This window comes from Stegostoma tigrinum, chromosome 38 (assembly GCF_030684315.1).
Source record: "Stegostoma tigrinum isolate sSteTig4 chromosome 38, sSteTig4.hap1, whole genome shotgun sequence".
NCBI lineage: Eukaryota > Metazoa > Chordata > Chondrichthyes > Orectolobiformes > Stegostomatidae > Stegostoma > Stegostoma tigrinum.
In genome coordinates this window covers 20,255,623-20,279,142 of record NC_081391.1, presented here as the reverse complement: position 1 = coordinate 20,279,142, position 23,520 = coordinate 20,255,623, and the positions used below count along the sequence as shown (strand labels likewise).

General features: G+C 44.8%; 4 protein-coding genes across 4 annotated transcripts; all 4 read left to right on the top strand.

Moving 5' to 3' along the window:
• The first annotated feature begins 1,032 nt into the window (after positions 1-1,032).
• Positions 1,033-4,000, top strand: LOC132206526 (ferritin, heavy subunit-like). Its single transcript, XM_059640716.1, has 4 exons — positions 1,033-1,134; positions 2,348-2,494; positions 2,666-2,791; positions 3,854-4,000. Exons 1-4 carry the CDS (start codon positions 1,033-1,035, stop codon positions 3,998-4,000), a joined length of 522 nt encoding a protein of 173 aa, XP_059496699.1.
• Positions 4,001-8,556: 4,556 nt separating this feature from the next.
• On the top strand, positions 8,557-13,293 carry LOC132206525 (ferritin, heavy subunit-like). Its single transcript, XM_059640715.1, has 3 exons — positions 8,557-8,710; positions 9,666-9,829; positions 13,225-13,293. Exons 1-3 carry the CDS (start codon positions 8,557-8,559, stop codon positions 13,291-13,293), a joined length of 387 nt encoding a protein of 128 aa, XP_059496698.1.
• Positions 13,294-15,966: 2,673 nt separating this feature from the next.
• Positions 15,967-18,105, top strand: LOC132206432 (ferritin, heavy subunit-like). Its single transcript, XM_059640570.1, has 4 exons — positions 15,967-16,080; positions 16,977-17,123; positions 17,587-17,712; positions 17,959-18,105. Exons 1-4 carry the CDS (start codon positions 15,979-15,981, stop codon positions 18,103-18,105), a joined length of 522 nt encoding a protein of 173 aa, XP_059496553.1. The 5' UTR covers positions 15,967-15,978.
• Positions 18,106-20,864: 2,759 nt separating this feature from the next.
• LOC132206408 (ferritin, middle subunit-like) lies at positions 20,865-23,051 on the top strand. Its single transcript, XM_059640518.1, has 4 exons — positions 20,865-20,966; positions 21,731-21,877; positions 22,360-22,485; positions 22,905-23,051. The coding sequence occupies exons 1-4, from the start codon at positions 20,865-20,867 to the stop codon at positions 23,049-23,051; spliced, it is 522 nt and encodes a 173-aa protein (XP_059496501.1).
• Positions 23,052-23,520: the final 469 nt, after the last annotated feature.

Genomic DNA, 23,520 nt, shown 5'->3' with positions numbered 1-23,520 from the left:
ATGGAGGAGAATGTCACTGGCAAGACCAAGCCCCGTCGCTCCTCTCTCACTGCCCTTGAATTAAAAGGTTTCTGACCATCTCAGACGCAAGTTAGGAGTCAGTGATATTGCTGTGGGTCTGTAGTCATATACAGGCCGTGGAGTCCATTTCCTTCCCTGAAAGATATCAGTGAACCAGATTGATTTCCAAGGCAATCAATGATAGTTTTCTTCAGTTCATTCATGGGACGAGGGCATTGCTGACTAAGGTCAGCACTTATTGCCCTCGTGGTGTTAATCCGAGCCTCTCTGTGACTAGCACAGCAACAACACCATCGTCGCGCTACAGTGTGCATTCACCAGAACGATCCCAGGACTAACAGGCTTAAATTGTGAGGACAATTTGCAAAGAGTGTACTTGCATTCACTTGGGTAATGAAGATTTAGGGCTGACTACAATTGAAGTTTGGAAAATAACAATCGGGTTTGAGGAGCCAGAGGGAGAGAAATTATTTTAGCGTGACCAAGGAGTACAATGCCATCATTATGCTGTGGCCATCCAGGGCAGGTGCCAGGAATCATTTCCTCAGGAAAAGGATTCAGAACTCTGCAATCTTTTTCCCAGAAATATTGGGAACAAATAAACTGCTCAGATGTGAGACAGTTGGATGTTTGTTCGTTCATGGTGTGACAGGAACACAGGACCAATGTAGGAAGAGCGTAAGGAAGCAACAGACCAGGCTTGACACAATTGGGTGGCAGGACAGGGCAGAACATCCACCTCCTGTTCGTCAGCGACAATCACTGAATGTTCCAAATATGCCTCAGTTCCAAAGCTCTGATTGGCTCTGGGGATCTCATTCCACCCCATGCCCTTCATTGGCTCCTGCACTCATGGAGATGCCTGATTGGCTATCAGGGATTGTCAATCATCATTGGTGATGTCATTCCCTGGTTGAGTGCAGGATGTTCCAGGAGGTTAAATACAAGAGCTTGTGGCTGAGAGGCTTAGTTCTGGAGTTGCCCAGGTGAAAGTGAGCAGGAATAGTGAAGATGGCCTCCCAAGTGTGTCAGAACTACTACAAGGACTGTGAGGATGCTGTTAACAAGCAGATCAACCTGGAGCTCTATTCCTCCTATGTTTATCTCTCCATGGTGAGCCTAGTGATTTTGAAGGTCAATTTTTTTTTTTTCCTGCCTGTCATTCCACTCTGCCCCACTGAGGTTGTCTGGGCTGGGCAATATGTCAGTCATGTTGATGCCCCATGTGTTTCAGTTAACTTTTTAAAACTATATGTTAAGTCAACAAATTAGCTCTTGAATGTTTTGCCTCTTTCTTTCAAACTCATCCACTTGAGTGATTTAAGGATTCTTGGTTGCCTTGTTAACTGATTTGCTTTATATTCTGTAACATTGGTTTTATTCTGAAGTGGTTTATGTTGGAACTAAATCCAAGATTCCTTATGTTTTCCTGTGGATGACTTTCATAATGCATAAACCTGAACAAACTTTCTTAGAATTGATTTTAAAGCTAATTGGGTGTTTCATTAGTGAAACTAACTGAGCCCTTTTCTACCTGTATCTAAATGAGCATATTCCTATTGTGTTGGCCTTCATGCTAGGTTCATCCATGATAGTCAGAGATAATGGGAACTGCAGATGCTGGAGAATCCAAGGTGATGAAGTGTGAAGCTGGATGAACACAGCAGGCCAAGCAGCATCTTGGGTGCTCCACAGCTGACATCTTGGGCCCTGATGAAGGGTCTAGGCCTGAAACATCAGCTTTTGTGCTCCTGAGATTCTGCTTGGCCTGCTGTGTTCATCCAGCTTTGCACTTCATCATCCATGATGCTGATGTTACTGAAGTCAATGGATTTTTGTCTCAACTGGCATTCAGTGACTAAGGGCTTTTGGTGACCGGGTCTCTGACCTCACTTGGGTTGAGGATAAAATTCTTGTTTCTAGCATGGGGGTTGGGGTTGTGTTCCTTCTCATGAGATCTGGGAAGTAATGGCTACTGAGGTGTTTGGTGCAAGTTGCAATGCTAGCTCCCATGCCAATTCCCTCCCTTCTGAGGGGTTGTGCCACCTTTCCCCTACACTCAAATGGCAGTCACAGTTGGAGAAGACAATGCAGGATCAAAATCCAAGCTTCTCACCAAAGGTCATCAAAAAAATGACCTTCACTTTGATAAATTATGATCTCTAGTTCTGAACTCTACTGCCTCAACCTGTTCTTCCCTTGTCTAGGCCATTTGTACACAAGCTTATTGAAGCTGAAAATAAGCCATACAGGCTCTGTGGCATTTCTCACTGCATGAGATCTGGAGCTTGCCTGATTCTGTTGCATTCTCATCTTCTCCCCACAGTTCTCTTACTTTGACCGGGATGACGTTGCCCTGCATCACTTTGCTGAGTTCGTCAAGGAGCAGTCCCATGAGGAAAGGGAACACGCTGAGAGACTGATGGCATTCCAGAATAAACGTGGAGGTCGAGTCCTCCTGCAGGACATCAAGGTTGGTGAAGCCGCCTACGTTACAGCTACCTGAACTAGACATGGATTTGATGCTTGAATTCAGCTGGTGTAATGCTATATGGCGCACTAGTTCCTAGTTGCAGTCTCATCTCACTGTATTGCACTTCATTATTCACATGGGTGAAGCATCTCCTTTTTCGCTACCCTCCAGAAGCCAGGGCAGGATGAGTGGGGCAATGGTCTGGAGGCAATGCAGAGAGCTCTGCAGATGGAGAAGGATGTGAACCAGAGTCTGCTGGATCTGCACAAACTAGCCTCTGTTCACACGGACCCTCATGTGAGTTCTTTTCTACCTGTTTCACCCATGTGATGGACATTTTGTTAAAATGACTGAGTGTACTTCTATCTCCCCTACTTGGCTGTTCAGCCTTTACATCAATCTCTTTTACCTGAGAATGCTGCTTCACCTACCCTTCACTTTAAGTAGGCCACTCAGCCCATCAAGTTTCTTTAGCCATTCCGATCATGGTTGATCTGAATCCTCCTCGTCATTCAAGGGGATAAGGCTGGAAAGTGAAGGATTTCTGAATTTAACGTTCTCAGCCTTTATGCTTGAATTACCTGACCCCCAACAACCCTCTGCAGCCAGGAATTCCATGGGTTCCCTCATGCCTTCAGCTCTCACTCCATAGAATCCTCTCTTTTAGAGAGGTCTCCTTTCCATTCTGTGCTGAGTGCAGGCTTGACTGTTTCCCTTAAAACAAACCATCTGTCCCGAGGGTCACATGACAGCTAAGTTGACATCCTGAACGTTCCCTTTATCTGGACGGCGGCTAAATGATAGGTGACGGTCTTCTCTTTCATGTCCTACCCTAACACCATGGGGTCTCATCTTGTTCGAGTGTACAGTCTCTCCAGACATTAGACCCTGTGTTAAAGTGAGTTTTCTTGCTGATAAGGAAAAATCTGGCTTGCTGAACTGTCAAGGGAATGTTTGCTTTGCTTTTAGCTTGGTTCTTTTTATGCTGACCCTGAACAAAAACAATTGGAAGCCCCATATGTAGAGCTGTTCAGACAGAAATGGAGAATGTGTGCTCCTCCTGCATTTTCAAAAATCACTGGGCTTGGGGCTGTGGCTTTAGGACATGAATGAAAAATTGGCTTCAAACAATTCTTCCTCACCCCACCCCTTCCAAGAGCAAGTGGTTACTCCATGGATCTGAAGCTTAATTTGTGCAATTTAAAAATAGTGACTTGCCACTTAGTAAATTTCACTTCTCTTCAGCTAGAAGTGTTTGTACCACGACTTGCCTGAATCAGTTGGGGGAGGGGAAGGCACTTTAAATTCCAATTGTCAGTTCCCCTCCACACTAACCAGCTCTGCACCTGACTGTTCCAGCTGTGTGACTTCCTGGAGAGGCACTACTTGGATGAGCAAGTGAAGATGATCAAGAAGCTGGGAGATCACATCACCAACCTGAAGAGACTGGGAGCCCCTGACAATGGCATGGGAGAGTACCTGTTTGACAAGCTCACACTCAGCTGAATGGGGTTATGGAAGAAATTTATCCATTCCTGACCTAATTCTGATGACCACTTTGCCTTTTTCTGTCTGCCATTCCAAATGGAAATACAAGTCTTTGTGGAACTGGATTTTGGATCTTTGTTTTTTAAGCTAACTAAATTACCAACAGCTAACCAGGAAACTTGACTGAAAAAATCCACAATAGAAATTTCACTCACTTCGATATCTTCCTCCAAAGGTAGCATAAATTTTATGTACATATGGAACATACATTTTTCATGGCAAACTTGTAAATGAGGTGTTTCCCCTTTCCTTTTTAGTGTTACATTAGCCTTCCAGGTGTGTACCACTTAGTGACATGACTTTCCTCTCTGGATGACTTTAGACACTAGGTGCTTCCTCTGTCCTCATCTGCCCTTCTTCCAACAGCAGCAAGGGTCAAGTGAACTCTTTCTAAGTTTGCAGACGGCAAGGGCTGCCCCAACCTCCCAGCTGCAGCTTGTGGATTTGTTCTGCTTTTTTGGGGACTGAGGTTTAGCAGATGAATAATAAAAGGAGGCAGAGTTGGATTCCAAGCTTTTCTGCCTTTCTTCTTCAACACTGTACCCCACCACCTCTTCCCCCCTCAACTACTACTTATCTCCTCCTACCCTTTCATGCCTCCCAATAGCTTTATATACACAGCAGCCAATCATTGTTTGGGTCACTTCTTTACCTCTTGTTTGTCTGAAGTGAAGCTCTCAGTAGGGGAACAGGGTACAGAAATTGCTGAGGAGAGGTCCTATTTGCAAACTCTTACAGCTCCAACATTGTGAAGCTCTGCTTGAATAGAAGCCCAGCAACACGTACAGCATGTATGTGGAAATGGCAGGTTAGGGGACTTGTATGGGGAGTGGATCTTTTAAATCTGTGTGAGAAATTGTTTTGAAATTGGAAATTAGTAGCTGCAATAAATTATGAACACTGAGAAGAGGCAACAACTTCTAGATGCATTGTCCTTTTGCATCAGCTTTTCATTCAGTTTCCAAATGGGATAAGTGAAGGAGTAGATGCCTGTCATTTCCATGAGTGATGTTGGGGAGTGGAAGACAGGAAGTAATGGAGATGAGTAGAAAATTGCATAATAGTTACATGGATGAATATGAATCTTTTTTGAGATCCATGCCAGATCTCCTCAAAAGGAAAATCACTTTTAGCTATCTAGCACAAGTATTTTGAGGAGATAGGCGAGAGGGCTGTTGTTCGTGTGGTCTACGTGGGCTTCCTAAAGACATATAATACAGTGCCACACAATGTTCAAGCCCCTGTAATCAATGGCAGCGCAGTGACAGGGATATGGAGTTGGCTGCGTTACTGGAAACATAAGTGATGCTAATGGATGCTCTTTGGACGAGGGGGATGGCTTGTAGTGGAGTTCCACGGGTTATGGGGAGGAGCCAGGCTTTACAAAAGTAAAGTAATGACTTATATCCTGGTATAAAGGATGCAATTTCAGAGTTTGTACATGATAAGTAACTTCGAGTGAGGACCATGGTGTAGAACCTCAAAAGGGCACCGATATCAGTGAAATCGGCAAGCAAGTGGCAGATGAAGTTCAAAACAGAAAAAATGGTGGGAAAAGCATGTAGAGACAATACAAAATAAAAGGTGCATTTCTAAAGAGGGTGCAGGAGTGAGTGAAGTGCATGGTGTATTTGCATTACAGCATTGAAGGTGGAAGGACCATCTCCAACACGTCCCTCACCTTCCTGGACCTTCTGTCTCCATCACAGGCAACCACCTACAAACCGATGTCCATTTCGAGCCCACCAACTCCCACAGCTACCTGTGATACGCCTCCTCCAACCCACCTTCCTGCAAAAACTCCATGCCCGATTCCCAATTCCTTTCCCTCTTCCCCCATCTGCTCCAAGGAGAGGCATTCCACTCCTGCACATCCCAGATGTCCTCGTTCTTACAGGACCGCCACTTCCCCCTTTGCAGTGGGCGAGAATGTCCTCAATCGTGTCTCCCGCATTTCCCACAACTCATCCCTCACACACTACCCTCGCAATAACTTCCCCAAGAGGATCCCCCTAGTCCTCACATACCACCCCACTAGCCTCTGGATATAATGCATCGTCCTCCGACACTTCTGCCATCTACAATCCATCTCCACCACCAAAGACATTTTTCGATCCCACCATTGTCTGCTTTCGGAGAGACCACTCTCTCCGCGATGTCCTTGTTCGCTCCACACTCCCATCCAAACCCAGCACTTTCTGCTACAACCGCAGGAAGTGCTACCCCTGCCCCCACACCACCTCCCTCACCCCCATCCCAGGCCCCAGGATGACTTTCCACATCAAACAGATGTTCACCTGCACATCTGCCAATGTGGTACACTACATCTGCTGTACACGGCGTGGCTTCCTCTACATTGGGGAAACACAGCGGAGGCTTGGGGACCGCTTTGCAGAACACCGATGCTCAGTTTGCAGTAAACAACTGCACCTCCCAGTCGTGCACCATTTCAACTCCCCCCGCCGTTCCTGTGACAACATGTCCATCCTGGTCCTCCTGCAGTGCCATAATGATGCCACCCGTAGGTTGCAGGAACAGCAACTCATATTCCACTTGGGAACTCTGCAGCCCAATGGTATCAATGTGGCTTTCACCAGCTTCAAAATCTCCGCTCCTCCCACTGCATCCCAAAACCAGCCCAGCTCATCCCAGCCTCCTTAACCTGTTCTTCCTCTCACCTAGACCCTCCTCCCACCTCAAGCCACACCTCCATTTCCTACCTACTAACCTCACCTGGCCCCTTTGACCTGTCCATCCTCCCCGGACTGACCTATCCCCTCCCTACCTCCCCACCCATACTCTCCTCTCCACCTACCTTCTCCTTCATACATCTTCGGTCCGCCTACCCCTCTCCCTATTTATTTCAGAATTCTTTCCCCATCCCCCTTTGCTGATGAAGGGTCTAGGCCCAAAACGTCAGCTTTTGTGCTCCTAAGATGCTGCTTGACCTGCTGTGTTCATCCAGCTCTACACTTTGTTTTCTCGGATTCTCCAGCATCTGCAGTTCCCATTATCTCTGAGGGCTATTCAAGAGAATGGTTAATAAAGCACCCTGTGCCCTGAGCTTTATTAGTAGGGACAAGTGTACAAGAGCAAGGTGATTATGCTGAACCTGCTTAAGTTTGACTCCAACAGGAATACTGTGTCTCGATCTGCACATCACACTGAAGGAAAGAGTGTAGGTATAGGAGAGAGTGCAGAAGAGGCTGACTGGAATGGCAACAGGAATGAGGAATTTCAGGTGTGAGGATATATTGGAGAAGCTGGGACTTTTCTCTCTGGAAAGCAAACGGCTCAAATTCGGATCCAGAAAGAACAAACAGGGGCACGATGTTCCCATTTGTGAAAGGGTCAGGTGCAAGAAGGCACAGGTTTAAAATTGGCAAAAGAAGCTGAAGTGATCTGCGAAAATAAAAACCTTCCAACACAGCGAGTGGATAGGGTGTGAAATGTATAGTCCGAGAGTGTGTTGGAGGCAGGTTCAATTCACGCATTCAAAAGGGAATAGGACTGATATCTGAAAGGGAATAACATGGAGATTACAGGGACAGTGCAGGAGAATGGCAAGAGGTGAAACGCTCAGCGAGTTGGTGGTGGATACGATGGGCTGAATGGTCGCCATCAGCACCGTAATAACCGTGTGGCAGTGGGCAGATATGAAAGCCGAATTAAAAAGGCCAGAACGTGCTCAGTTTCCCCCCAAGCCGGCTGGACAACAAAACAGCATGTGTTGTAATACAACAGCATAGAAGTGGCATCAGAGCACATTTGGAGCGCTGTGCTGAGCTCTGACAGGGTTATTTGAGGAACCTTAGCACAGATTCACCAGCATTTTCTCAGCCCCAAGCTGGTTACGTTATGAATACAGTTTACATCAACTAGCCTTGTCCTTGCAAAGTGTGGAAGACTCGAGAACGAATATTATCCAGGTACTTTGGATTATTAATGGATCTAATCGTGCCGTTAGACAATGTACTGTTTCCTGTGGCGAAGTAATCCTGGAAAAGGGGGAATAATCTTCAGATCAAAGCTATGGTAATCAGTGATGATGCTTAATCTCAAACATTACAGTATCACTCCCAAAGTTCTGCAAGTCAATTGGACATTTCGAAACTGATTTGTTGAGCTGTGCTAGTTCACAATATGATGCGATGCAGAACCCAGGCAAAGGTATTAAATGAAGACTCAGACTCGCACCGATCCAGTTGAATTAGGGGACAGGTTTGAGAGGCTGAGTGCTCTCGTTATCACAGAATAATAATCTCAACCTGACTGTTACCCAAATCTCTGATTGACTCTGGGTCTCAGCACATTGCCCCACTCTCCTCCTCCTCTGTTCATTGGTGACTGGGTTCTTGCAGATTCCTGATTGGCTGTCAGAGATTGTCAATCATTGTTAGTGATGTCATTCCCTGGTTGGTGCAGGATGGTCTCTGGAGTATAAATACAAGAGCTTGTTGGAGGGAGACTCAGTTCTAGAGTTGTCCAAGTGATTGTGAGCAGCAATAGCGAAGATGCCATCCCAAGTGTGGCAGAACCATCACAAGGCCTGTGAGGATGTTGTTAACAAGCAGATCACCCTGGTGCTTTCTTTCTCCCATGTTTACCTCTCCATGGTGACAGTGGTGTTCTCTGGATTTATTTCAGATTTCAAGCTGTGGCCTCAATGTATTGTGGGTGTAGGGTCTCTCTGCATCATTCAATTCATATTTTAGAATCTTCTGTGGCCTTTCCCTGACCTTGAGAAGTGAATAATCTTTTAATGGTTTGATCCTGATGTATGACCTGGGAAGTCTGTGCGTGTTTTTCTGTACAATGTAATTGGATTTATTCTATTGAATAGTGTTAATCTGTCTAGAGATAATATGTCTGACCTCTAGAGCGTATGCGACCCTGGACCTCCATCCCAGAGGGAGGAACACTGTCACAATCCTGAGTTCTATTTGCTGTCAATACTTCACTAATAAACTTTGCTAGTTCACTCCAGAGCTGAGAATCCTGTTCTGTGTTGGAAGGTTTCCTTGCTGAAGCTGAGCCATTTTCCCTACCCATATGGCCTTTTGGAATGATGAGGTTTTATTTTAATACTTAATATTTTGTGTCAAGTATGAAATATTCAAGACCCAACTTGTAGGAAGATGATCCTTTTCCTTCCCTCCTGCTTCACAAGGCAAGAAACTACACCTCAATCTATTATGGTGTTGTTTTTGTTGTGATTTACAAGGGAGGCTTTCCCTTCCAGAACCTGCAGGCCTGACTGAAGAAGCATTTCAAGTAGAGAAGGATCTTTAACAACAAACCCCAATGGGTTTCCCTGTTTACAATCCTTTCACTTTTGACTGGGAAGATGTTGTCCTGTGTCACTTTGAGTTCTCATGGCACTGTTCCTCGAAGGAATGGGAACAGCTGAGAAACTGATGGCATTCCAGAATGTGGGTGCATGCTCCTCTTGTAGGACATCAAGATTGGGTTTAATGAAATGTCATTTTGTCCTGAAGAAGGCTTTTTAAGCCCTGAATATTATAGCATTTTAATGCTTTGGATATAATCTCTTAGCTGTTATACACTCTCCTAATGAGATGGAGGTCTTGTTGCTTTTTTCACTGGTTTCTTGCATTTTAAGTGATGTGTCTTGTCTCTTGCCATCCACCCCCACGCTGCCGCTTCAGAAGACTGACCATGGTCAATGATCTGGAGGCAAGGCAGGGAGCTCTGCAGAAGGAGAAGGATGTGAACCAGAGTTTGCTGGATCTGCACAATCTCTCCTCTGGCCACACAGACCCTCATGTGAGTTCCTCACTTTCTCTCCAATAAGCTTCCTTGCCTTTCACTGCTAAATTCAGCATGTAGGGCTGATGGCCTTTCGAACAACAAACTACCAGGATGACTTTCAAATTCCAGGAAAGATGAATGTTTCCAACCTGAAAGTGATCTGTTTGTGTACTCTTGTGGGGAGGGGGAATACAATTGTCTCATAACTGCCTCCTGCAGACTGTTAAATCTACAACAGTCCAAACGCATCACCAGAGTGCCCCTCTCCCTCAACATGGTATTGATTTGTTAAATCTGAATTGAGGGTCACTTCCAAATGTCTTCAGTGGATTCCACTAACTTGTCTTGTCTTCCAGCTGTGACTTCCTGGAGAGGCACTACTTGGATGAGCAAGTGAAGATGATCAGGAAGCTGGGAGATAACATCACCAACCTGAAGAGACTGGGAGCCCCTCAGAAGGGCAAAGGAGAGTATCTGTTTGACAGGCTCAGCCTGAGCTGAATGAGGATTCAACAACTCCATTTGTTGTACACTGGTGTTCTAGTGAATGACTTTTTTTTTGCACACTCTGCACAAAATGAAAACATTGCCCATGTATCTGACTACACTTATTTGGCTGCTTATTACCTGATTATTAAATCGCTTTGGCTTTTTGCTCTCTGCATTGAATCAATGCTTGCCCTGGCAATTTTTGTTCAGTTTCTGAATCCAAAGTCAAAAGATTTTTTTAAATGAGTAATTGTTGTGGAAATCAAACTGTTAAGCTTTTGGCTTTTAAGCAGTGCTCACGGTGACAGTTCTGTAAGAGCAGTCTCCAGGCAACAGCTTCACCAAAATTGCTCCATTCTAACTGTTAGCCACTTAACTGGTGCCCTGTCCCTAGCAATGCTCCAACTTTCCTAAAAGCTGGGATCAAACACAATACAAACGGCTAGAGTCAGGGGGGCAGGTGGCACTCTGCACGTGTTGATACACCAATTAATGGTTGAGTCTGGTGACTCCTCAACTGAAGTCTATCCACAGGTGCTGCCAGACCTCAGTTTTGCTAGTAACCTTCACTTAACTTGGTTAGCAGAATCCAAGCATTTAAAAAATACTTTGTTAATAAAAAAGGAACAGCAATAGCATCTGGCACGTGCATTGCATTTTTTTGGCATGCTTCTTTGAACAAGCAAGACACCACTGTTCTAGTTTCCCAAGCTAAGGAATTGGATTTTCTAACAAGTCTCCACTGTAGGAGACTGAATGAGGAATCTGCTCTCTCCTGTAACAGTGTCTCCTATCCTCAATGCCCACCTTGTAGCTTGTGGGACAAACGTGGCATAGTTCCTGTTCTGGCTCCAGCAATCAACTGCTGGGGACAGCTGGTGCAATTAAAGCTACATTTGCAGACATGGAGATCCAATAGACTCTGGTTCACCTTCTTCTCTCTCTGCAGAGTTCCCTGCATTGCATCCAGGCTTCGGGCAGGGGGTGGAGGGAGGGGGGAAGAGAGGAGATCGAAAGGACGGGGAAAGAGTGGAAGAGAAAAGAGACACTTCACTTAATTTGCTGAAAGGCCAACTCTCAGCAGTCCTACGTTTTTCTAACCCTTTCAGGGAAGGAAAGCAGTTGGCTGACAGCTGACTCACCACCCACACAGCAATGTAGCTGGCTATTTACTGTCAATCTATGAGTAAGGAAGAGGTACGGGATAATGCCAGTGTAGCAGCAGAAGAGGGACTGTTCCACATAACTGACAGAAGCAGGCATAGCCCCTCTTACTATGGACACCCCAGTACCTCTCCGCTGGTATCCCTGCCACTCCCTCATCCACTCTGTACTCGCCATTAACCCCAGCCCGGTTCCCTACAACTGTAGGAACAGCTACACCTAACCGCCTCCCACGTGTCTCCATTCAAAACAAAAGAAAAACAAACAAACCTTCGACATCAGACAGGGATAACCTGCACATGTTTCAAGTTGGTCTGTTGTATCGGCTGCACCCAATGTGGCCTCCGCTACATGAGGGAGACAGTTTTTCTAGAGCATCTGTGTTCAATGTGCAACAAAAAACAACGTTTTCCAATCGCAAAATGTTTTAACTTCCCTCCCGCTCCCATTCCTGGATGACCTGTCCATTTTGGGCATCCTCCAGTATCACACCAATGTCATCCTCAAACTGGAAGAGAAGCACCTCATATTCTGCCTTGGGAGCTTACAGCCCACGACACTAAATGTGGACCTTATTAACTTCAAAATCTCCTCACCCCATGACCAATCCCCTCTCTCCCTCTCATCCCCACCTCTTTGACCTGTCCATCTTCTCTCCCACCTATCTGCATCCCCCCCACCTCACTGGCCATTCCTGACTACCCCCTATCTGCACTCACCCATCACCATCCCATCTACCTTCCCAGTCCCACCCCTCCTCTTTATTTCTGAGCTTCCCCTCCCCTCCCAATTTCGGTAGAAGGGTCTCAACCCGAAACAACAGCTTTCCTGCTCCTCTGATGCTGCCTGGCCTGCTATGTTCCTCCAGCTCCGCACTTTGTTGCCTCTACCGGAACCCTTTGCCCTCCACCTTTGAGCCATTTCTGTATCCAAATGGATAATTCTCCATGGATTCCATGTGATCTCACTTTGCTAAACAGCTTACTATGAGCAACATTGTAAAACGCTTCGTTGCAGTCCATGTAGATCACGCCCACCACTCTGCCCTCATCATTGCTCTTCATCACTTCTTCAAAATACTCAATGAAGCTCATGAGGCAAAACTCAATCTACAGTCATACCATCTGAATCCTGGAATTCTGTCCAAAATGGCATTATGGATCTCCCTGCACCAAATGGACAACAGCAATTCAAGAAGACAATAATAATTAGGGAAATGCAATAAATGCTGGGCCAGCCAACAAAACGTTCACCCCATGAGGTAATAAAAGAGAAAGCAAGATGTCATTACTTTCCCCAAGGAGAGAAACTGGGGCCTTAGCTTTTCCTTGGATTATAAATGTTACAGATGAAGAAATGGACAGCCACAATTCAAATATTTGCTGATGGCATTACATCAAGTGGCACTTTATCATGACAGTAGAATGTTTCAAACTTCCATGGAGTGGGGAAGAATGGCTGATACAGTTCAATAAGGGGAAGTATGAAGTTATCCACTCCTGACCAAGAAAGATGAGTCAGAGTGTTTTAGAAATGGGGCATCTTCTGCTGGGTTGTCAAAACTAATGATCAAAATAAAACTGAGACAAGTGGACAGAAATGTATTGAAACTAGAGACGAGATATAAACACACTGAACAAAGAAATTAATTCAATGTCAGTCCTGATCTCTAAGGGATTTGCACACCTCTGGGTGGAGGTTTTTTATGAAATTGTCAAGTTCTGGTTCAACCATCTCTGGTATATCATTTTTGGCAGGTTGGGCCTAAAGATGGTGCAGCCGAGAATTTCCAGAATCAACTCAGAGATAAAGAGCTGGTTAAATGATGATGGCAGCTTGCCCGAGTCCCTCAGTATGGAAGGTTAAGAGCCGGCGGTATTTGGAAGTTTTAAGAGCATTAGTGGATTTGACAGGGTAGATTGAGAGGAATTGTTTCGTCTCAATGGGTCATCTAGGGCTGAGCGTATGGATTGGAAATAGAATCTTCAAATTAAAGCTAAACTGTCCAGGATAATGTCAGAAACAGCCTCTTCACAGAAGGGACAGACAGTAGACAATAGACAATAGGTGCTGGAGTAGGCCATTCGGCCCTTCGAGCCAGCACCACCATTCATTATGATCATGGCTGATCATCCACAATCAGTATCCTGTTCCAGCCTTATCCCCATAACCCTTGATCCCACTACCTTTAAGAGTTCTATCTATCTCTTTCTAGTAAGTATCCAGAGACTTGGCCTCCACTGCCTTCTGGGGAAGAGCATTCCATATATCCACCACTCTCTGGGTGAAGACGTTTTTCCTCAACTCTGCTCTAAATGGCCTTCCCCTGATGTTTAAACTGTGTCCTCTAGTTCTGGACTCACCCATCAGCAGAAACATGCTTCCTGCCTCCAGAGTGTCCAATCCCTTAATAATCTTATACGCCTCAATCAGATTCCTTCTCATCCTTCTAAACTCAAGTGTATACAAGCCCAGTCGCTCCAATCTTTTAACATATGATAGTCCCGCCATTCTGGGAATTGCCCTTGTGAACCTACGCTGCACTCCCTCAATAGCAAGAACATCCTTCCTCAAATTTGGAGACCAAAACTGCACACAATACTCCAGGTGCGGTCTCACCAGGGCCCTGTACAGCTGCAAAAAGACCTCTTTGCTCCTATACTCAATTCCTCTTGTTATGAAGGCAAGCATGCCATTAGCTTTCTTCACTGCCTGCTGTACCTGCATGCTTACTTTCATTGACTGATGTACAAGAACACCTAGATCTCGTTGTACTTGCCCTTTACCTAACTTGACTCCATTGAGATAGTAATCTGCCTTCCTGTTCCTGCCACCAAAGTGTATAACCACACATTTATCCACATTAAACTGCGTCTGCTATGCATCCGTCCACTCACCTCGTCTGTTCAAGTCACCCTGTGTTCTCATAACATCCTCCTCACATTACACACTGCCACCCAACTTTGTGTCATCAGCAAATTTGCTAATACTACTTTTAATGTCTTCGTCTATATCATTCATATATATCGTAAACAGCTGTGGTCCCAGCACCGAACCTTGTGGTACCCCACTGGTCACTGCCTGCCATTCCGAAGGGGACCCGTTTATCACTACTCTTTGCATCATATAGTGGACACACACACACAGGCGGGGCGGGGGGGCGGGGGGGGTCATTTGAAGACTTCAGAATTAGGATCATTTGATTTTTATTGGGTAAGATTTGATGTTGGCAATCACTTTATAATTTCAACACAAAAAAATGCAAGAAATGCAGTTTGGTAGAAGAAACATGGAGACATGAAGAGATAATACAGGTTCAATGGAACAACGTCAAGGTGAGTACAGGAGCAGAGAGCCCTCAGGATTTAAAACTACAATTCCCTGAAGGTGGCCAGGCAAGATGAAACAGTCATGAAGAAGGCTTATAGGAACCTTGTGTTTTTAAGGAGAGCCCGAGAGTATAAAAGCAAAGAAGTAACGCTACACCACTACACACCATTGGTCAGACCACATTAGAGTATTGTGTTCAATTCTGGGCACTGTTTGTAAGGGAGGGCATTAAAGCCCTGGACACTGTGCAAAGGAGATTTGCTGGAATGATACCAGGAAAGATTTTAAAAATTGGCCTTATCTCCTTGGAGCAGAGACGATTAAAAGATGACCTGATTGAAATGTTCAAAATTATGAACCATTTTGATACAGCCTTTCCAGCCTGCTCTGGCATCCCACATGATCATGGGTAATCCCTTAACTCAGTACCATCTTCACACTCTCTCTCCATACCCTTTGATCCCCATAGCCCTATCAGCTACATCTAACTCTTCAAAACCTTCAGTATTTTGGCCTCAACTGTTTCTTGTCCCAGAGAATACAACAGACTCCCCACTGTCTGGCTGAAGACATTTCTCCTCAACTCAATCCCAAACAGACTACTCTATATCCTTAGACAGTGACCCTTGGTTCTGGGCGCATTGGTCATCAGAAACATCCTTCCTGTCTTTGTCCTGTTTGTTTCTGTTACAAATTTCTAGGAACTACCACCAATCTCCGACCTTTCTCTCCAATATCCCAGCAGAAACTGATTCTCCTTCATTGAGCACCTCTTGCAGTTGATCACAACAAGCTTAGTTTAAAAAGAAAAGCTTTCCAAATCCAAATCTAGTTTTTTGTTCAAACTAACCATGACCCGATAGAGAGTTCCAGCAGATTGGAGATTCTAAATGACCGACTGCTGATCCAATCACAGAATAACCATCCAGACTTGACAACAATCTGCACCTCTGATCAGCTCTGCCGAATACACCCACACCCTCTCTCTAATTGGTGGGAGGGCAGAGGCGGGGCTAAATTCATGGGAGATTCCGAATTGGCTTTCAGGGAATGTCAGTCATCATTGGTGATGTCATTCCCTCGTTGAGCGTAGAATGTCCCAGGAGTATAAATACCAGAGATTGTAGTACAAAGGATTAGTGCTAGAGTTGTCTAGGTGATAGTGAGCAGGAATAGTGAAGATGGTTTCCCAAGTGTGTGAGAACTACCACAAGGACTGTGAGGATGCTGTTAACAAGCAGATCAACCTGGAGCTCTATTCCTCCTATGTTTACCTCTCCATGGTGAGGCTTGATTACTTGTAATTTTAAGGCTGTGATTATAATTGTACTGAGGCTTTGGTGTTTTCTGGTTCAATGAACTACCTGCAGAATGTATCTGGAGTCTCCTGCTTCCCTGACTGAATCTAGCTAACACACTTAATACTGGAACACTTAAATGTAGGTGTTTCTTAAATTGAATCTCCCTGTTGAGTGCCCTCCCCTCATTGTCCTTCTGGACAGTTTATGGTCTTAGCTACAGAGGGGTAAGCTGGCTTTGCTGCTAACTTTAACTTTATTTAGTTGGCTGAAGAATGTATAAAAATCACTCCTTGTGGAAACTTTCTCCTATCTACTTCTGCATTGTAAGAAGTAGCCCAATTAATCAGGTGCTCACTCTCTCTTTGAGGAGCAAAAGACTATTAGCTATTGAATGTGAGGATTGCTAAGTGTTGCAATTAGATTTTCTTAATCTGCATGCCAAGTGTGACATTCTACTTGGGCATCCATGCAGAAGAGACTCAAAATTGGAATTGTTCAGTTGGGTGATGTAGGTAATGAGGTAGCTGACAGACTTCTGGCTCTGTTAGTCAGCAAGGCAACATCCTGCCTCAGTTGGTCAAATCTTGACCAGCTCCCAGCGCTGAGCAATAGGGATGCCTGGCTGTGACTAACTGACTTCATAGGGCACTGTCAGGCTAGTGTTTGCAGTTGGCTTTACTTCCCTTATGGAAAGGGAAACCTAATGCCTGCTATCTGGGCCATAATCCATGGGGATGTTTTTCTGCTTTTGTCCTGCAAACATTCCTCTATTTCTCCTACCTAACTTAGATGATTCATGATGGTGACTGGGTTACTTTCTGATTTGAAGGTCTCTTGGGTGACTGAGAAACATTTCCACTTTGCTTTTCTTTCCACAGTTCTTGTACTTTGACCAGGATGATGTTGCTCTGCATCACTTTGCTGAGTTCTTCAAGGAGCAGTCCCATGAGGAGCGGGAACATGCTGAGAAACTGATGGTATTCCAGAATAAACGTGGAGGCCGAGTCCTCCTGCAGGACATCAAGGTTGGATTCTATTTATTGTGAAGTAAATGACATTTTCTGCAGCTTCCTAATTGTACAATGACCTTGCTGTTCTCAACTCTCCAGTATATGTTGAGATGAGTGAAGTGTCTTGATAGAAAATCTCAGCTTGGAGTGAGTTGGTTTTGTGAATCCCCTTCCTTCTAAAGATCATCAAATCTGAATGCTCAGAATGAAAGGGCTTTCAACCTGAAATATAAGTTGGAATTATGATACGCTGTTGTAGAGCCATCTGAATAAAATGACTTCATACTACAATTCAAGGTCTGATCCTTCAGTCTACAATGATGGATCAAATGTCTGATAATGGTCTCCATGATCTTCTGTGAATTATTTTTTAATCCTTGGTTTGGATTTGGCACAGATTACCACATGTCTTCATTTTCTTGCCTTTGTACGAGTCTTGGACCTTCTAACATCACTAATGACTGTCTTCTCCCTCCAGAAGCCAGAGCAGGATGAGTGGGGCAATGGTCTGGAGGCAATGCAGAGAGCTCTGCAGATGGAGAAGGATGTGAACCAGAGTCTGCTGGATCTGCACAAACTCGCCTCTGGCCACACGGACCCTCATGTGAGTTTTTCAGGCTGAAGCACTTCTGTTTTGGGTTGAATTGGAAGGATTATCTGAGCCGAATCGAATGGTGTCCACTTTGAATAGCCCTGTTCATGTCTCCATTCCATGGTGCCATAAACAGTGTATCTATGATGCTGTTGTACACTTCCTGTGATTTAGTGAATTTGCATCTGTCTCCTCTGGACTAGAGGATGGCTGAGCGTTGAAATGCGAAGGAAAATGCTTAACATTTTTTTCTTCCAGCTGTGTGACTTCCTGGAGAGGCACTACTTGGATGAGCAAGTGAAGATGATCAAGAAGCTGGGAGATCACATCACCAACCTGAAGAGACTGGGAGCCCCTGCCAATGGCATGGGAGAGTACCTGTTTGACAGGCTCACACTCAGCTGAGTGGCAGTTTGGAATTGCTTCACTATTGTACATGAAAGCAGAATTATTTGTATCGGTTTCTCTATTGCTGCATGTGGAAATAAAATATTCACTCAACTACGTTCTCCTGTGTAACTAATTCCTAGACTGATCATCAAACATTTACCTTTTCCCCCCCACCTCCCCCGTGATGTGGCTACAGTGAAGTACAAGGCAGGGGTCTGAATGTAGGCCATCAGCTTCCTTGACTCCTGTCTGCCATTTAATACAATCCTGCAGGTTTTCCTTCCACACCACTAGTGCATCTGCCTTTTTCTCAGCTCCTGAAAACCTGACTGCACATCTGTCTCTTCCTTTAATTGGTTCAGCTTTCTTTTCATTCAGTAGCCACTGCATTCCAGCCTAACGAATGCTAGTGCATGACCTGTGCCGGAGGTTAAACCTCTCCTTTGCCATAAACTGGCTAGGGTATCCCTTAACTTGAGCCACAAGGCTCTAACTGGACAATCTGCTTGCATATCTTGCTCAACAATCAGAGCTACGCACATCCTTCTGAAACCTTAGCAAGTAAGAGTTTAAATGAGGGAGATGAAAGAGTGCCTTTTTTTCATTTTCAAAAATTCCAGCTTACTCTCAGGAGAGTTTGAATTACGTTATTCTTAGGGGCACAGTGTGCGATACTCTTGCCGCTGTATCAGCCTCCACACTCTGATCCTTTGGTCATAAAAGCAAAGGGAAATGCTTAATATCTCAATCGGAGCTTTGCTCAATTCATGCCTGAGGGGACCCAGGTTTCTCTTCTACTGGGTTTCTCTTGTAGAATACAAGCTGCTTCCTTTTACTGGCCTAACTCCATATCCTCACTCTATCGGTCAAGGACATGAGTCGATAAGGTGGGCTTTCTCCAACAACAGCTTTGTGGTCATCGTTAGACTAGTTCCAAAGTAGCTGAAATGAATGCAAAGTTGCAGTATAATTCATAGGTGACTTTCTGCATTCACCATTTAATGATAATGTCATTAGCTTGTGACTACAGTCTTTGTTCGGATCTGTTGGGAATTCCCAAGCGTTGCAAGTGGGACTGAAGATTTGTGGATGTTGACAACCTGGAGACAAAACAGGTTATAGGAGAAACTCAGCTAGTCCGCTAGCATCCATAGAGAGAGAGAGAGAGAGAGAGAGAGAGAGAGAGACACCGAGTAAGCATTTCAAGTACGGTGACGCTTCAGAACACAGTTGAATGTTTCCTCTGCTCTTGATCCCCATCTGTCTCTGTCAGCTGCAATGTTAAGTAGTAACAGATCAGGAAGGACCTTGTTACCGCATTCAGGGTCTGGGACAAATCTGCTTCAGGCTCACTCTGCAAGGGCGTGGGGGACAGTGTGTAAGTCAGGTGTTTACATATAAGATTGGCATCAACCCACCAGGATTGCCGAAAGTTCTAATCATTTCGCAGACACTAACTGTGAAACATCTTTGGCCAGGGCGACATCTGATTCCTTGCTGCTGGCAACTTTACTCGTCAAGCCCTAAGCTTCATTAATCTCCAGTCAATGCAGAAATGCATGTGTTACTTAGTCAAAATACTTATCATCCCAAACAGCAAACTGATACACACTGACTGTGGACTCTCCGAAACAGGTCGGTATCTGACTGTCGATCGGCAATTTGTGTGTAACCTGGTGTCATGGATGGGCTATTACATTTCTTCACCAAGACAGTGGGAGAGCCTGTGGAATCTGCAACCACGGTACACAGTTGAGACCAAAGCATTGATTTCAAATTGTTGGATCTAGTGCTTGGGGCTAAAGGGATCGAACGATATGGAGGGAAAGCAGGAACACACTGTTGGGTTTGCTGGGATCAGCCATGATCATATAGAATGGTGGAGCAGGCTCAAACGGCTGAATGGCCTCCGCCTGCCCTTGTGTTCTAGGTTTCGATGTTTCTGTCTCTTCCCCACAGGGTCCTCTGACGTCCATATATTTCCATGTGACATTGACAAAAGAATAGAGATCTCTCTCACGCTTCCTGATGGCATTCTATTAGTTGGCACGATAGTACCATAAACAGGCAGAATATTATCAACAACATCAATAACATGTGAGGAAAAGCAAACTTGCACCAAGATAAATGAGAGTTTTTTCAAAGCAACAGAGCTAGGAACTGAAGAAAAGCACAGAGTTAGGAAACCATGTGTAGAAATGACTTAAAAACTCACAGTCTGCAGCAAAATTGAACTGAAAAGGCTCACAGCAGTTTAGTCATCATCTCGATGGAGGGAGAAGACTAGAATGTACAGGCTATGTCAATATTGTATGCAGTACAGAATATACTATATGTGGAGTATATTACTCTGATTTTGGCCCTGGAGTGAGTTTTGTTTCAGTCATTTCATAGAATATGGCTGTTGCTCATGATGCCAACCACTGATATCCATTCATAATTGCTGTTAGGCCGAGTGGCCTGACCCCATTCCAGAAGCAAGATAAAAGTCAACACATTGCTTTTGGCCCCCAGTCACCTTCAGGCTTCCTTCAGCTCCTGGGACCAATCACAGATTTGCTGCCATTTCAAAACTGATTGGCTCTGAGTATCTCACTCCACCCCATTCCCCTCATTGGTGCCTGGATGCATGCCAATTCCTCATTGGCTGTCATCATTGGTGGTGTCATTCCCTGGTTGATTGCAGGATGACCCAGGAGTATAAAGAAAAGAGTTCGTCGGAAAGGAGTTCAGTTCTGGAGGTGTTGAGGTGATAGTGAGCAGGAGTAGTGAAGATGGCTTCCCAAGTGTGCCAGAACTATCACAAGGACTGTGAGGATGCTGTTAACAAGCAGATCAACCTGGAGCTCTATTCCTCTTATGTTTACCTCTCCATGGTGAGGCTTGATTGTCTGCATTGTAAAATGAGACAATGCATTTAAATGTAAATCTGATAAGACCTAGAAGTTCTCCTCTTTAATAAGCAGAGTGTTGAAATCTAAATTACTCCTTCTGAGAGTGGTTCTCTTTGGCTGGGTATCATAATCATTAGCATCTGCATAATGTAGATATAGGTCACTTGTCCAATTGAGTCCATCTCAAGAGCACTCCCACCTACTGTCCCCTTGTGACCCTGCCCTGGCCACTATGGGCAATTTAGCATATATGGGCAGTGAAAGGAAACCCACATCTTTGGAGAGAATGTGTGAACTTCACATGCACAGTTTTAATCAAACCCTGGTCCCTGGCACTGTGTGGCAGTAGTGCTAACTGCTGAGCCTTACTGCACAATTGGTTAGCATCCTCCTCTGTCTTTTATGTTCTGAAGTGTATGGTGTCAGGAAAAGTCTAATGTTCATGTCCATGTTTAATACTGGATGTTTCCATGAAGCAATTACAGTATTAGATTATATTTTAGTCTCTAATTATTGGGTTCCTTTTGGGGGAGGAGCTAGTGTTGCTGACTTGAGTAGGGTGGTGGGGGAAGGAGGAGAGGAATGTTTGTCTGGAGATGATGTGTAACATCAATGCTGTGATCAATTGTCACCTGTTTATTTGTTAAGTGACTTGTGATACAGTCAGTTGTTAAATAGGTTACTATTTTACTCTTTAAGCTGGTGATGAAATTTTAGTCTTGCCTTCTGTTCCCTTCTGCTTACAGTTCTCTTACTTTGACCGGGATGATGTTGCCCTCCGTCACTTTGCAGAGTTCTTCAAGGAGCAGTCCCATGAGGAACAGGAACATGCTGAGAAACTGATGGCATTCCAGAATAAACGTGGTGGCCGTGTTCTCCTGCAGGACATCAAGGTTGGGGTCTATCTCTTGTAGTAAATGCAAATTGTGTTGTTTCTTGCTTGTGCAATGGCCTTGGTGTCCCAGACTCCCCTGTACATCTTGTGTTGAGATGAGTGAGGTGTCTTGATAGAAAGTCTCTGCTTGATGTGAGTTGGTTTTGCTAATTCTTTCCTTTTCTGAAAGATCAACAAATCAGAATGAAAGGGTTTTAGCACTGAACTTGCCCCAATGACAGTTTAGACTGATACATTACTGTAGACTAGCCTGAATACAGGTAACTTCATCCAAATGTTTCAGTCTTTAGCCCTGATCTGTCAGCAGTTCTTAATGATGGATCAAATGTCTGATAATGGTCTCCATGACCTTCTGTGAATTGTGAATTGTTATTAATCCTTGGTTTGGATATGGCACAGATTACCACATGTCTTCATTTTCTTGCCTTTGTACGAGTCTTGGACCTTCTAACCTCACTAATGACTGTCTTCTCCCTCCAGAAGCCAGAGCAGGATGAGTGGGGCAATGGTCTGGAGGCAATGCAGAGAGCTCTGCGGATGGAGAAGGATGTGAACCAGAGTCTGCTGGATCTGCACAAACTCGCCTCTAGCCACACGGACCCTCATGTGAGTTCCTGATGGGATGCATGTCTCGAGGGAGCTCAAGGTGACATGGGAATCTGCTATTCCTGTTCTACAAGCATAGGCTTGCTATTGTCCCAGTGTTTGAGAGCAGCAGCCATCCTGAACATAGATGTCAGTCACTGATATGTGCTTTGCTGACTTGGTGAGAGGCGTAAGTGTTTAGAACTTCCACCCAATTCTGTGAAATGGCAGTTTGATCCCTGGTGGGTAAACTCAGGTTTCTGTCACCATTTCTGCATTTGCAAAGTTGCAAATAAAGCTATTCCAGTCTGTTCATTGTTTCTGGAGAGCAAGCTGCTCTCAAATACCAGCACTTATTCACACTTATATCACTGCAAAAGCGCAATGGTGTGATTGTTGATGTGTCTGCTCTAACATTACATTCTGGCTCCTTGTTCCAGCTGTGTGACTTCCTGGAGAGGCACTACCTGGATGAGCAAGTGAAGATGATCAAGAAGCTGGGAGATTACATCACCAACCTGAAGAGACTGGGAGCCCCTGACAATGGCATGGGAGAGTACCTGTTTGACAGGCTCTCACTGAGCTGAGTGGGGTTATAGAAGAAATTGGTCCATTTGTGACTTAATTCTGATGCCCACTTTACCTTTTTCTGTCTGCCATTCCAAATGGAAATACAAGTCTTTGTGGAACTGGATTTTGGATCTTTGTTTTTTTAAACGACCTAAATTACCAACAGCTAACCAGGTAACTTGACTGAAAAAATCCACAATAGAAATTTCACACACTTCTATATCTTCCTCTAAAGGTAGCATAAATTTCATGCACATATGGAACGTACGTTTTATTCATGGCAAATTTGTAAACGAGGCGTTTCCCCTTTCCTTTTAGCGTTACATTAGCCTTCCAGGTGTGTACCACTTAGTGACATGACTTTATTCTCCGGACGACATTAGACACTAGGTGCTTCCTCTGCCCTCCTTCCAACAGCAGCAAGGGTCAAGTGAACTCTTTCGAAGTTTGCCGACTGCAAAGGCTGCCCCCATCTGCAGCTTGTGG